General features: G+C 36.0%; 1 protein-coding gene across 3 annotated transcripts in view; it reads right to left on the reverse strand.

The window, feature by feature from the left end:
- Window positions 1-14,881, reverse strand: part of CCDC148 (coiled-coil domain containing 148) — a 170,867-nt gene that overhangs the window by 136,083 nt on the left and 19,903 nt on the right. For all 3 annotated transcript variants that reach the window (XM_090267587.1, XM_090267592.1, XM_090267584.1), the window contains 2 exons: window positions 3,983-4,121; window positions 1,402-1,608 (listed from right to left, as the gene is read on the reverse strand). In XM_090267587.1, coding sequence (XP_090123713.1) covers window positions 1,402-1,608; window positions 3,983-4,121 — 346 coding nt within the window. The remainder of the gene's footprint in view (window positions 1-1,401; window positions 1,609-3,982; window positions 4,122-14,881) is intronic.

Consider the following 14,881-nt stretch of genomic DNA (forward strand, 5'->3'; position numbering starts at 1 on the left):
AATTCAGAATAGTGGTTATGAGTAGGGGGTAGTATATACTAAAAAGAGGCATGAGAGATCCTTCTGACCTGCAGGAAATGTTCTACATTTTGATCTCGGTGGTGTTTCCATGGGGTAATATATATTTGTAAAACATTCAATAGTGCACTTGTGTTCCCTGCACTTTGGGGCATTTATGCTTACCTCAATGCAGTACAATAAAAAGAAAGTATCACCTACAGCACAGCTCAAGGGCTAATGATAATATGTGAAAAATGAATATTAAGAGATGTGTAATATATAAGGACATGTCGTGGCCCTGACCCCTGTGTGCTTTTTAGCAGCCGCAGATGGAGAAAAAACACACATTGGCTCTGTAGCTCATGGTAGATCAGACTTGATGCAGCTTCTGTTTCTTTTAGGACTCAAGTTTATGCAATGGAAAAAGACGAGCAGGCATTTTTTCTGTAGTGTTTTAAAATAGAGACATTTGCTTGTATGTGTTATTAATTGCTATTGTGTAACATCTACCAGGTTTTTTTTCTTTTCATCAAGAAAATAAAATTTCTTGTACCACCATTCTCCCACTATGTCATTTATCAATAAATCGAGATTTGTACACTTTACTGTCTGCATGCTATACTTTAACACAATTACTTTTTAACAGCCCTGCCAGCACTCCCAGGGAGGCCCCATCCACATGGGGCCTCCAGCACTCATGTGCCCATGACCAGTCTGGAGAATACAGTTATTCCCAACACAGCAGCCTGTCTTGTTTTCCTAACACAGCAGCCACTCTTGTTTATAGTTCTGCCACTGAGGCAGCTCCTCTATATTTCCCTGTGAGTGTCAGACACCAGTCCTCAAGCCTCCAACTACAGGGGTTACCCACTAAACTCTCCAAGTGGTCCTGCATGCCCCTCACTGGGGCTGAGGAGGAAGAAAACTCCATCTCCTCACCCTTTCACTTGGTTGAGGACTCACACACAGCCCATCAAGCTCTCTCAGCACATCTCTTCACAGATCCTCTTTCCTCTTCATAACTTGACCTTTTTAATCACATCTTTAATATGAATGAGCAGTTCATGAGTCTTTGAACCAGCATCAGACATTTACTTTACAATTACACTCTGCATTTTTATCTAGCACCTCACTCTGGTGTACAGCATTTATGCTTTGGTGTTGACTATCTCCCAATCAAGACATCAATATTAACCTCCTATTATAGTAACTCAGATTGAACCATATGAAATTGCTGATTGTTAACTATTTTAACCTAAAAGTACAATTTCATATTGTTTGAACTAAAAATTAGGCTTTTTAGAGAAATTGAACTTAAGCTGGGTTTGAACAAAAGAGAAAAGTGGATTGTTAAATGAATACCCAGACAAATACTGAAATACCTTCTGCAAAGCATCTCACCTTGGCTTTCAGATCAGCACACAATTCCTGTTGCTTTTTTCTGTCCTTAGCCAATGTGTTCTCCATTTCATAAGTTGCACAGGCTTCCGCAAGCGTCAGCACAGCCTTCTGTAAAAAATCTCTCCTATTCTTATTCCAATTTGATATCAGGATCCTTCGCTGCTCCTTAACAAAGCGATATTGGTCACAACATTTCTCATGTTCAACCTGAAAAAATAACAGATGGTTATTATTACACTTATAACAAAAGTGAGCCTGTGCCTTATGTAATTGTTACAAAAATGAATAAAATATATTATAACAACTAATTCTTAAAAACAGGGGGCAAACATCTTAATAGTTAATACAGCAATTAGGACCAGGTTCCAGTCCCAGAGTTCTGAGCTTGTAGCTAACGGGTGACTGAGAACATTTATAAGTCCATAGTTTCTCATGTAGGATGAAGTCAGACCAGGCGGCCCTAAAAATACTTCCACTTCTACATGGCAATGAATCTATACGCAGAAAGCATTATTTCCCCTATGTATACAGTATTCCCTCACTTACCATGGGTATTATGTTCTAGCCACCACCCCCCACAAAGTAGGAACCTTACATTTATTCTACACTCTTAAACCTACGTAACTTTAACAACATACATATACAGTACCACAAAGTCCTGCGATATAGCGAAAAATTCGCAATAAATAATTAAATATAACATTTTAAAAAATCCCACAATACAGTGAGGCCACGATAAGTGAACTGTGATATTGAGAGGGAATACAGTATAATTTCAGAAAAAATCCACCTTTAAATTAATTTTGGTATTTTAACAACTTCAGTTTGACATGTGCTAATAAACATAAAAAATTGTTACAATAATCCTGAAAGTTCAGTTTGCCCTTGATTATTGAAACATTTTTATGTTAAGATATCCAAACTTGAAGTAATATAGCAATGATATTAGCCTGTCCCATCCCACACCCCTGAGGGACGAGGGACAGGGCATGCTGATATCAGTATCAGAAGTTCCTGTTGGCCATGAATCCCAACCAGAAGAGATCTCAGTCTTGAGGGAAGAAACAGGAATGAAGATAAAAATCTCTGCAGGTGATTCTGAAATGCTTATTATAGAAAGGTGTGTCTTCTGAAATTGAGAGTCGCTGACCTAAATAATTTTTTATTTTGCTACTATAGACCATATCTCTGAATTTGATACATTATTTAACCTCTAAATGGTGTGTAAAAAAAAGAAGGTAGCGTGCAGAATAAGGTTGGGCCTACCTAAAATAAAATTTAGTATGGTTAATTAGGTACATGATGAAACAGGCTATGGCTTCACTTAAACCAAACATCAGCTGCTAAAATCTGTTCTGTATACTTTTTAGCTTTGTTCCCCAAAGCCAAAAATATGCTTAAAACCTCTCAAACATTAAGAAATGTAGAAATGCATACTAATCAACCCAATGTAAGAAGTAAATGTAAAAATCTTATTATGTAAATAGTAGGCAAATATAAAAGTCTACAAAGATAAAAATGACAGCTGGTCACAGAAGAAACTAGATTCAACAGGGAATAAAAAGAAAGATTCAATTTAATAAACAAGACTTTTAAAAAGTTCTAGAGAGAATTATTTATTATATAACATGATTTTCATATAACAGGTATCTTCCTTTATAGGTCAGAATTAAACAAATAATTATTGAGTGGCAAGGTAGGGGGGAGGATAGATGATGGTTATACTAGCTATGTGGTCTTTGCTTCAATTTTTTTCATCTGTAAAATAAGTATAACAACGGTACTTCCCTCATCTACTGTTATGTATGTTACAGGAGTTTATACATGACTGACATAAGGTAAATTCTACACACATTAATATTGTTGTCATTTGATTAACTTAAAACAAGTACGAAAATGCAGATTATGTGATAATATTTTATAGAATGACCCATTTAAAAGTTAAGAGTCTATGCATGTTTGTTTACATATATATTTTAAGGTGAGTTATTACAAAATTAATTGGTGTCATGGTAACTTTTGTTTTCTTGTTTTGTCAACTAAAGATGAAACAATAATTTTCCAGGCCCTTTTAAAGGAAATTTTAGTTGTGACTTTGAATTTGAAACATTTGTGTTCCAGACCCATTTTGAGGGATCAAGCAGAGTTGTGTTGGTGGAGATGGTATAGGTAAGAACCAGCACCCAACACAATTTTTGGATTCCCCATGACCAGAAGGACTGAGATGCAGAAGCTCTGAAGATGAAGGAACAGGCGTTCCACTTCCAGGTAAGACCCAGAGATGAAAAAACCCTCTTGGTGGTGGACAGGTGAACGTATAGACACCTAGAGGTCAATTACTAGCAGAGTAACCACAGTAAAAACCCCTGGGGCAAGTAAGCACAGAAGTGTAACTGTTGCCAGAGGGGTCACCCACCTTCTTTTGGACCATGCAGACTTGGAAAATGTCTGACAGACTTTCAACCTATAACCCTACTATCTTCTAGAATGTAGGATAAATTAAGTTTAAGAGCACCATTTAAAATATTTTTTTACTTAATAATTATGGACCATGAAAACAATTTAACTTGCTAGTACTCACCAAAGCACACCTAGATTTGTGAGGAAAATATCTTTGTAACATGTCCAGATACAGAGTCCTTCTGCCACAGAGATCTCCAGGATACTGATCCAAAACACCCTGGTAAATCCAGTGATCTTCTGCACTTAATTGGAAGTTTCTAGAAGCAACAAAAATGTCACAATATACTGTTAAGCAATCATGAAGTTTGAGGAATCTCAAATTGCTCAAGCTTTTAACAAGTGATAAGATTACATAAAATGTTTTTTTAATACATTAGCCAAATTAAATGTCTGCTATTGAAAAGGTTCTATTTTCTATTACAATTGGTTCTTTCAATTCTTTATTTAGTCTTGCCAGGAGCTCCAGGTATAATTTGAAGAAGTTTGACAATGAGACATAGTATTGTTAAAATATTTATTCTCTCTTACCTATATTTTTAAAATAATGACCAATAAATAAAAATTTTAAAACACTGGGAAATAAATTTTTTAAATGCAGATTAAAAAGGAATTTTGCTTAGTCAACAAGTCTCTATTTCTAGACAGAGGAAAATACAAATATAGACAGTTAAATGAACAAATTACACAAAGAAAACAAAGACCTGAGAAATGTACTTCATGTAAAGTTTGACTTTAAAAGCAAGCCTAAAATTATCTTTTACTTTACTTTTTTAGCATCACTCTTTTTGGGGGTAAGAGTAGATATTGGTAGTGAAAAAATAACCAATGAAATTAAATTTCAGTCACTAAAGAAATAATTTGTAAAAAGGATCACTTCAAGTCACCTTACCAATAACAGGCACACCATGCTCCAAATTGTCTTTTTCATTTTAGAACACTCTTAGCCACTGACCTGGTTTGTGTTCCTTTATAAAGTACACTTGACCCTTGAACAACACAGAGAATCCACCCACCTGGTGTCAGTCAAAAATCCAGGTACAGTTTTTAACTCTGCAGTCAGTTTTTCCCATTGGCAGATTCAACCGACTGGGGAGTCAATACACTATTTTTGATTTGACTGCTGGAAACCTGTCATTGGGAAACTGCAGTTGGGAATGTGAAAATACTGTTGCAGTTTGTTGAATCTACAGATATAAAACTACGGATTGGAAGAACTGGCCATATTTATTGAAAATATCCTCATATAAATGGACCTATGCAGCTCAAACCCCTATGCAAAGTGAAAAGGTTGCAATATCAATTTGAACTCTACACTGAATTAATGTGTCTTTATTATTCTGAGCTTATTTGAATATTATTATTCCTGTTAAATAACTTGGAATAATCAAATACAGATGCAATCAAAAGGAATATTATTAGCAACAAATAATTCCTTGATCCAAGATGAAGACTTGCTATTGTTTATTTCTACTATATCAATGATCTTCTACTTTAAAGTTAACTGTATAACTCAAAAAATTTTCAGATGTCTTCTATGCCCTTGAAAAATATTTGACAACTTAAAACAATAAAAACCTCTTTAAATCAATGATACTAATGGGAATTCCACTCTTTTCACACAAGTTCATCTAGTCTGCAAAGCATTTCATTATTCTGGTAAATAGCAAGAAAGAAAAAAATTCTTTTTTGAAGAAGACAATCTCTAACAGCTCTGTAATGGGAAGAAAAAGAGGGTGAGAGCTATTCTACCAGGAAGAAGGATACTTGATAGTTCTTCAGTATGACATAATCTGTTGCAGCAGAGAAACAATTTGAGATGAGTTCATTCATTGAACACCTTGAGTGTTTTGTTCTGTCTGAATCAGTTAGGTATGTATGGACAAAGACTTCTGCAAATAAAGCATTTCAAATAGGGGTATTAAGTCTGGAAAAAGGCTTGCCTGAGTATAGTTGGCATTTAAAACACCCTCAAGTTTTTAAGGACAATATCTCTGGTCCTCTCTCAAGGAACTCATTTTCATTATGGCAAATGCATTTTTTCCAAGTTTTTTTCTTTCTTTTTTTTTTTTATTATTGTTCTATTACAGTTGTTCCACTTTTCCCCCACAGCTCTCCCATGCCCCCTCCACAGTCAATCCCCACCCTTATCCATGTCCATGGGTCATTTATGCTAGTTCCTTGACTAGACCCTTCCCCTTCATTCCCCCCTTACCTCCCCTTCCCCGCTCCCCTCTGGTCACTGTCAGTCTGTTCCTTGTTTCCATGTCTCTGGCTCTATTTTGCTCATTTGTTTGTTTTGTTCATTAGGTTCCTGTATTAAGTGAGGTCATATAGTATTTGTCTTCCGCCATCTGGCTTGTTCCACTAAGCATAATACTCTCCAGTTCCATTCATGCTGTTCTATCCTTCTTTCTTTCTGCTGCATAGTATTGCATTGTGTAAATGTACCACAGTTTTGTTTTGTTTTGTTTTGTTTTGTTTTGGAGTTGATTTTATTTCCCTTTTTACATTAGTTTCTTGAAAGCATAGAGGCAAATCTGTGATCTTTCTATAGCAAGTATATAGGATATCATAACAAGGAATTTATAATCATCTCTTCCCTAGCCCCATAATAATTTTGTTTTTAATTTGACTCATATTTCTTATTTTAAAATATATTTTAACTCTTTACATTGTAATCCCCTTTGCAAGCATTTAGTAAACATTTACATTTTGTAAACATGTGCTGAGTAGGGTGATGAAAGGGAATATTCAGGTGAGTAAGGCACACTCCTCCTTCCTTATCTTAGGGATTTAGAGTCCACTGTGGGAACTTGGAAGGAAGAGCAAAACACTTCAAAGACCTCAGACAGGGCTAGACTCAGGGAAAACTGAGATTGCTGAGCTCTTTTCTTCATTATTCCTTTTCCTAAACTTACACACCACTTTCCAGGTCACCTAGGCTCTCTGGGCCTCAGTTACTGCAACTGAAAAATGGGAGGATGGAGAAGATGAGCTCTGAGGGCTCTCTCAGCTTCTACAGCTCATGATTCCAAGCTGCACCTTCAGAGAAAAGTCAGAGACCTGCCAGACAATCTGGTTTCTCAGACCAGCAGCATCTGGTTTCTTCATCTGCACAGTGAGAGTAAAAAGCTCTTCACCTACCACACGAGGTAGTGTGAGTAAACTGAATTCAGCCAAAACCTGTTGAGTATTTGCATTATAATTATAGTGAACATTTCTGTGAATTATAACAACACAAATAATTATTTTTAATTGAGTTAAATTTCCATACAATAAAATTCAGATCCTAAGTTATATGAATTTTGACAGTTATACAAAGCTGTGTAATTATCACCCCAAACAAGATAGAAATATTGTCACTACCTTACAAAGTCCCCTTCCACCTCTGAAGCAAACACTGTTTTGATTCCTATCTCCATGGATTAGATTTGTCACATCTTGAAATTTATATTAATAAAGTCAGACATCATTGTGACTTGTGACTTCCACACAATGAACATAATGTCTTTGAGATTCACCCATGTTTTGCATGAGTGAGTAGTTTGTTTCTTTGTATTATTGAGTTGTTTTCCATAGATTGACCATTTCCCTATTGATGGACATATGGTTTTTCCCATTTAGAGTATTCATGAACATGGCAACTTTTGTACATATGTTTGGTTTTTGTTTTGCTTTTGTTTTTGTTTTGGTTCAGTTCCTAGGAGGGGTAATTATATATATTTAACATTTTAAGAAACTAATAAATTGTTTTGTAAACTAATTGTACCATTTTACATTCCCTGCAGTTACATTTGAGACTTCTGTTGCTCCACCTCCTCATTAATGGTAGGTATTGTCAGATTTCCTTTGATTTTAGTTGCTTTAGCGGGTGTTGTACCTCAGTTTTTTGATCCAGTCATCCATTGATGGGCACTTAGGCTGTTCCCAGCACTTGGCCATTATAAATAACACTGCTATGAACATAGGGATACATAGGTTCTTTTGAATTGGCGTTTCAAGATTCTTTAGGTATAATCCTAGCAATGGAATTGCTGGTTCAAAAGACAGTTCCATTTTTAGTTTTTTAAGGAAATTCTATACTATTTTCCACAGTGGCTCCACCAATCTGCATTCCCACCAACCGTGCACTAGGGTTCCCGTTTCTCTACATCCTCACCAGCACATGTTATTTGTGGATCTGTTGATGAAGGCTATTCTGATGCGTGTGAGGTGGTATCTCATTGTGATTTTAATTTGAATCTCTCTGATGGCTAGTGATGTTAAGCATCTTCTCATATGTCATTAAAGAAATGTCTATTCAGGCCCTTTGCCCATTTTTTAATTGGCTTGTCTGTCTTCCTGGTGTCGAGTCATGTAAGTTCTTTACATATTTTGGAGATCAAACCCTTGTCTGAGATATCATAGGCAAATATCTTTTACCATATGGTTGGTTCCCTTTTCATTTTGCTGATTTTTTTTTAGCTGAGCAGAAACTCTATAGTTTGATGTAGTCCCATTTGTTTATTCTTTCCTTCATTTCTCTAGCCCTAGGAGTTATATTGGCAAACATATTGCTGCATGGGATATCTGAGATTTTACTGCCTATGTTTTCCTCTAGGACTTCTATGGTGTCACAGCTTACATTTAAGTCTTTTATCTATCTTGAATTTATTCTGGTGTATGGTGTAAGTTGGTGGCCTAGTTTCTTTTCTTTTCTTTTTTTTTTTTTATGTCCCTGTCCAGTTCTCCCATTTGTTGAAGAAGCTATTTTTACTCCATTGTATTTCCCCTTTATCAACTATTAATTGACCATAGAGACCTTGATTTATTTCTGGGTTCTCTATTCTGTTCCATTGATCTATATATCTGTGCTTATGCCAGTATCAGACTGTTTTGATTACAGTGGCCTTGTAATACAGTTTGATATCCAGTATTGTGATTCTTCCTACTTTGTTCTTTTTTCTCAAGATTGCTGAGGCTATTTGAGGTGGTTTTGGTTCCATATAAGTTTTTGAAATATTTGTTCTAGAGCTGTGAAATAACATTGTCAATAAGAGCCAGGAGGAAATGAGTAATACATTTTCTGAATTGAAAAACACAGTAGAAGAAATCAAAAGCAGGCTAGATGAAGCAGAGGATTGGATCAGCAAACGGGAGGACAGCATAGAAAAAAATTCCCAGACAGTGCAACAAAATGAAAAAATACTGAAAAAGAATGAAGAGGGTTGAAGAGAGCTGCAGGACAACGTGAAACGTAATAATATCCATATCATAAGGATACTAAAGTGAGAAGAGGAGCAAGGGATAGAAAACCTGTTTGAAAAAATGTAATGACAGAAAACTTCCTTAACTTGATGAGAGCAAAAGTCATGCAAGTCCAGGAAGCACAGAGGGTTCCAATGAACATGAACCCAAAGGGCCCATTCCAAGACACATCATCATTAAAATGGCAAAATTTAAAGACAAAGAGAGAATCCTAAAGGCAGCAAGAGAAAAACAACTAATAACATACAAGGGAGCTCCAATAAGGCTATCAGCTGATTACGCAATGGAAACACTATAAGCCAGAAAGGAATAGCAAAAAGTCTTCCACCCAATGAAAAGCAAAGGCCTACAACCAAGAATATTCTACCCAGCAAGGCTCTCATTCAAAATGGAAGGTGAAATAAGGAGTTTCCCAGACAAAAAAAGGTTAAAAGAATATATCTTCACCAACTCATCATTGCAAGAGATGCTAAAGGAAGTGTTTTAAGATGAAGAAAAAGAGAGAGAAAGAGGAACAAGGGTACGAAGGGAAAAAATCACAATGAATAAGTACCTATCAGTAATAACCTTAAATGTACATGATTTAAATGCTCCAATCAAAAGACATAAGGTAGCCAAATGAATATGAAAACATGACCCACATATTTGCTGTCTACAAGAGACCCACCTCAGAACAAAAGATCTACATAGACAAGTGCATTTTAATAGCAGCTAGCCACATAAATTCTGTTATGACACCACAGCTACAACAATGAATAGACCTGCAGTCCATGTTCTCATTAATGTTTTTAAACTGTTTCAATAAGCAAAAGATCTTTAACATGGTTTGATTTTCCACCTTTATTTGATTATAAATGTAGGTGGATGAGTGTGGGAATGGGTACTGGGGAGGAGGAAGTGACAGGATCTAAGTTCAATACTATTTTTGTACTTTTAAATTGTCATTCATCTATGTAATAGATGCTGTTGAAACCATGACACATCACCTTTATCAGCTAGAATTTCCATTACCAAGATGCTAATAATTCACAGATGAGCCTTCATTCTGTGGAGAATTTCTCTGAGCCAACTGAGAACTACCTCACACAGGAGGCAACTCTTCTACACACTTTCAAGGGCTATCCACAACCAATGACTGATTAGATGATGTAGGGGTACAAAAGGCCACCCCACTTGTCTTAGGCTGGGTCCAACTATGTGATACCATTTGTGCTGCAGAGTTTCACTGTGGGAAAAACTGTAGCTCATACCCACTGAGGTCTCCTCCTGGCACAGACGTTTTCCCCTGCTCCACCTGGTTTCCCCAACCACCCTTCTCCAGAGAGCACTGCCCAACAAATCACTAGTTACAACCTCTGTCTCAGCATTGCTTCTATCAAACCCGACCTTAACAATCTACATGCAATCCTACCCATAATTTTCTAAAACAGTTTAAATCCTTTGGTAAGTGAAGAAGTACTTCTAATTTAATTGCTTTGATGATCCCTTATATTGAATGGTTGTGTAAGATTGTTCTCAAAGAGAAAATACCAATAGCAAACACTTATAAAAATGCTTTTCAAATAAAAGCACACATTAAGCAGTGTACATTGCTATTAATAAATACAGCAGCAGGAGAATTTGTGGCACTCAGTGCATTTTTATACGATACATTGCATGAATGTATTAATTAGGTGCCATTTTAGTGACAACATTTAAACCACTTAAATGTAGGAAATGGTAATACAACATTAAAACCAAATATTTCAAACCAAATATGCCAGGAACAATGATCACATCTATTTTGCTCTTCTTATTGATTTTAGAAACAGCTTTTCCCAATTACCATAATTACACAAGTTGTCAGTCATTTTTCTAGTATGCATGGATTAAAGACATCTTAAAATAAATGACATATAAATACTCACAAAATTATTATTTTTAGTGTATTTATAGCAGTTTCCACAGCCGCAGGCTTAAATCTTGAGGCAAATACCCACATCAGCAATGCTAATGGCACAGACATATATCTCCATTAGGATGCTGTTTGTAAGGGAGAAACTCCCACCACTGTAATATATACTGAGTCTTCTGGATAGTAAAATTCTAACATAATAGCCTCTTCTAAGCAGTCATTTCTTACTTAGTCTCTAAAATAAAATAAAATTTAATATATCTGCACTTCTAAATTCAAATCTGGACCTTTATCTTTCCTAATCAAACCTTTATCTTTCAATCGTACAGAAAAATCTATACAAAGTAGCTTAGCTATATAAAATAATAAGGGTTAGCTTTTACCTTCTGAAGTCCTTGTTTAATTTAACTGCTTTACTGGTGATAATGATGACAAATGAGCAAAATTATACAGATATTGAAAAATGTTCTAATCACTTATCTCCTTTCTGAATTTGGAAAAAAATGACTACGATTTTAAAGAAAAATTTAAAGAAGACTAAAATTATCTTAAACTTTTGTAAGTTTTTAAGTATCTTTAAACAAAAGACCTTTGGCAGGTCTCTGCAATTTCTATATTTTTGTCCACCCAAATTTTCTAATTTAAATTATTTTGTAATTTTTACCATTAAAATAGCACACTAAGATTTTACAGTTTCCAGATTTATTGGGCACTTCTAACACTTCAGGAAATTTCAGCCTGCAGAAGTATGAGATATTTACCACTCAAGCCCCACCCACCATCCCCTGCCTCTAAATATTGAGGTTCACTGTTATCATTTCATTGTGATTTCCCAAGATGTGAAATAAAACAGGTAATTCAGAAAAGGAGGACAACTGGGCTGTGAGAATTCAACCAGACCAAGGTTTATTGTCTCTCTGTTTTTACCTATTTGAAGTATTCCAAAAATCCAAAACTGACTTAGAATTAATTTAGCTACCAGTTTTCTTAGTAGTCATGTTTAAACCATTTCCCCAGGATCTATTTCCATGACATAAGATACATTGGGGAGGGGGCCCCCATAGGAGGCAAATAAAATACATAAGGTTGACAGGTATTTTAACAACTAAAGTAAATCTATAGTAGAAACATTGTATTTACAAACTGGCTGAAAGTTGTTTTACATTTTCTCAGAGTGAAGGGAGATAACTATCCAAATGGTAATTAGCATTTCCTGAAGCTAACTGATACAGTTATCAACATCTGCAACTGCCTCAAGGTTGGAAAATGGCCATAGTGAATCTGGCCTAAAGAGAAGTTCTCTTCAAGTGTAACATTGTCAGGGGACACCTAATGCTCCTCCACTAAGAAGCATGATTGCAGTGAGCCACTAGTTGGTTAATGTGGATTAAAGGCAGCTCTGACATGATCTGCTTGTTTGGCTGCATTGGGTCTGACCTTCTAGAAAACATAACTTGACTTTAATTTTCAATGTTGTCTTTTCAAATCAGACCTATCCAAATACCAAATCTAATCAGCCTGGTTCCCAAAACTGTCTTCACACCCACCTACCACCCCATCCCAGGACCATTGTCCAAATATGAATCTACCTTTGATTTTTCAGCCTGGTTTACGGGAGCTCCTTGGCTCAGACTCATTTCTGATCAACAGAATCTGCACCTTGGGTTTTGTTCAGGTGTGTAGATTGTTTTCATATGGGATCAATTCCCACCTATCAGTTCTCACCTCTGGGGTCCTGGACTCTGCCCAGTCTGGCTATGACGGTGGCAATTGACAGCCAGAATAAAGTGGGTTCTCAGGACTATGGTGAAAATTCACTGAATTGAAGCATCAATAACAAAGTGGCCCTGTGGGTGGAACCAGGTTTTACACAAGCATCTAAAGCCACATTTTTCTGAGGGGTGACAGGCCAGAGAAAATATGACAGGGTCCTAAAAGTGATGGCTCCGGAATTATTTATAGGAGGTTTTAGGAATGAGAATCAGTTCAGAAGAGAAGGCTAAGTGATTTATTTGGAAGCTGTAAATTGTTATTTCCATAGCAAGCATGTTGTTTTTACTTAATTTTTTATAGGAGCAATTTGTGTACAAAGCTCAATTTTTGCTTAGAATGTGTATTTTTTCGAGGTAGAATGGGTATTTTGGGGATGATGGCAAGACTCCTAAACCATCCTTTGTCTCTACATCCATCCACCATTAACTTTAACAGGTGGTATAATTCCTACTGGAAGTTTTGAGATAATACGATCAAGATAAAACAGTCTGTTAAAAGTAAAAAGTAATGACTCCACTACTCCATATGCAAGACTTTAAATATTTTTTATTCATCATAAAAAGTGTAAAGAAAAGGTAAGTGTAGAAGACTTTGCCCCTACTCCTGCTCTTGTTCACTAAAATTCTGATTTTATTCAAGACCTACCTTCCTCCATAGCCCTTCCCCCACCCCCCATTCAGGGAAAGTTAGCTCCTTCTGCAGCCCTGGGAGTGAATCTTGATTAATCTTAAGCCATTCACAAATGTTCATTCACAAGTTTTCTGTTCTTCTGGCCAGTGTTTAGGATAAGCATGGACAAACGATCCAGTTCTGGCCAATGAAATGTGAAAAGTCTTCTGAGGAAAAGGATTCCTAGCTCTTAAGACAAGTCATAAGAAGAGATCCGTTTCTGCTTCTGAGTGTTGCGGTATGGAAAAAATTGTCTAGGAGGAAGTCATCTAACCTACAGGAAGACAGAGCAAGAGAATGCAGAAAACCAGATCTCACTGTACTTGGACTTTACCTCTGCACTTCGTGTGAAATTAAGTAAGAAATCCCCTTATTTTTAAGTTGCTTTCACTTGAGTTGGGTATTGTCTTAATTAGAAAAATATCCTATGTGATAGCTAAGTGAAGGAAAGAAAAATGGCCTTTTTAAAATGCAGCATCCTGCCCTGGTTGGTGTGGCTCAGTTGGTTGGATCATCCTCTTGTAACCAAAAGGTTGTAGGCTCAGTTCCCAGCTGGGCACATAGCTAGGTTGCGGGTTCAATCCCTGGTCATGTTGCATATGAGAAGCAACCAATCATTATTTCTCTCTCACATCAGTTTCTCTCTCTCTAAAAGCAATTAAAAAACTGTCCTCAGTTGACGATTTAAAAAAAAAGTAGCATCCTAATATTGCTTTGGAAGGAAAAAGCATTATGAAGGATATAGAGATTAAAGAGAGGCAGACCCAATATGGCCAGAGACCAGCATCCACAATAACTTTCCTCAGCTCACTGAGAACAGACAGGTGCTCAAAACCAAGAGCTATTTACAGGACCAAGAAAAAAAAAAAAAAATCTAACTAAACTAAACCAAAGCCACTCAAACTCAAATGAACAGACTCAGTAAAGACAACATAATCTAAAAACACATTATTTGCTCTAATTGCTTTCTATTGAGCCAAAATCTGCCTCCATGTTACCACATTTTATTTTTCATTTTTAGAGAGTAAGAACATATTAAATTGCAATAAAGTTGAACTAAATAAAGTTACTTTAAATAGACATTATGACTCAGTTTTCCACGTTCAAAAGTGAGAATAAAACCGGTCTGCTTCTTTGGAATAGCATGAGGAAACAGTTAACCATCATGAGGGCTTCCAAAATTTTAATTACCACATAAAAATCCTGTAATATCACCTCAAATCTACCAGTAATCATTAAGAAATTATAAGAATGGATTCAAAGAGTGATAGTACTCTTCCTCAGTTTATTTTTTTAGTCATTAATAATGTTCAACTTTATGTTCTTTTGTAAGCACTAATATCGCAAATAAACATAAACCTGTGAGCATGTTGATTATAATTTCTTACATTTACTGGTTCTCCATAGTCTCTGTTATTTTTTTTAAAAAGTATT

The sequence above is a fragment of the Furipterus horrens genome, unplaced genomic scaffold (assembly GCF_987537825.1).
Source record: "Furipterus horrens unplaced genomic scaffold, mFurHor1.1.pri manual_scaffold_1, whole genome shotgun sequence".
Taxonomy (NCBI): Eukaryota; Metazoa; Chordata; class Mammalia; order Chiroptera; family Furipteridae; genus Furipterus; species Furipterus horrens.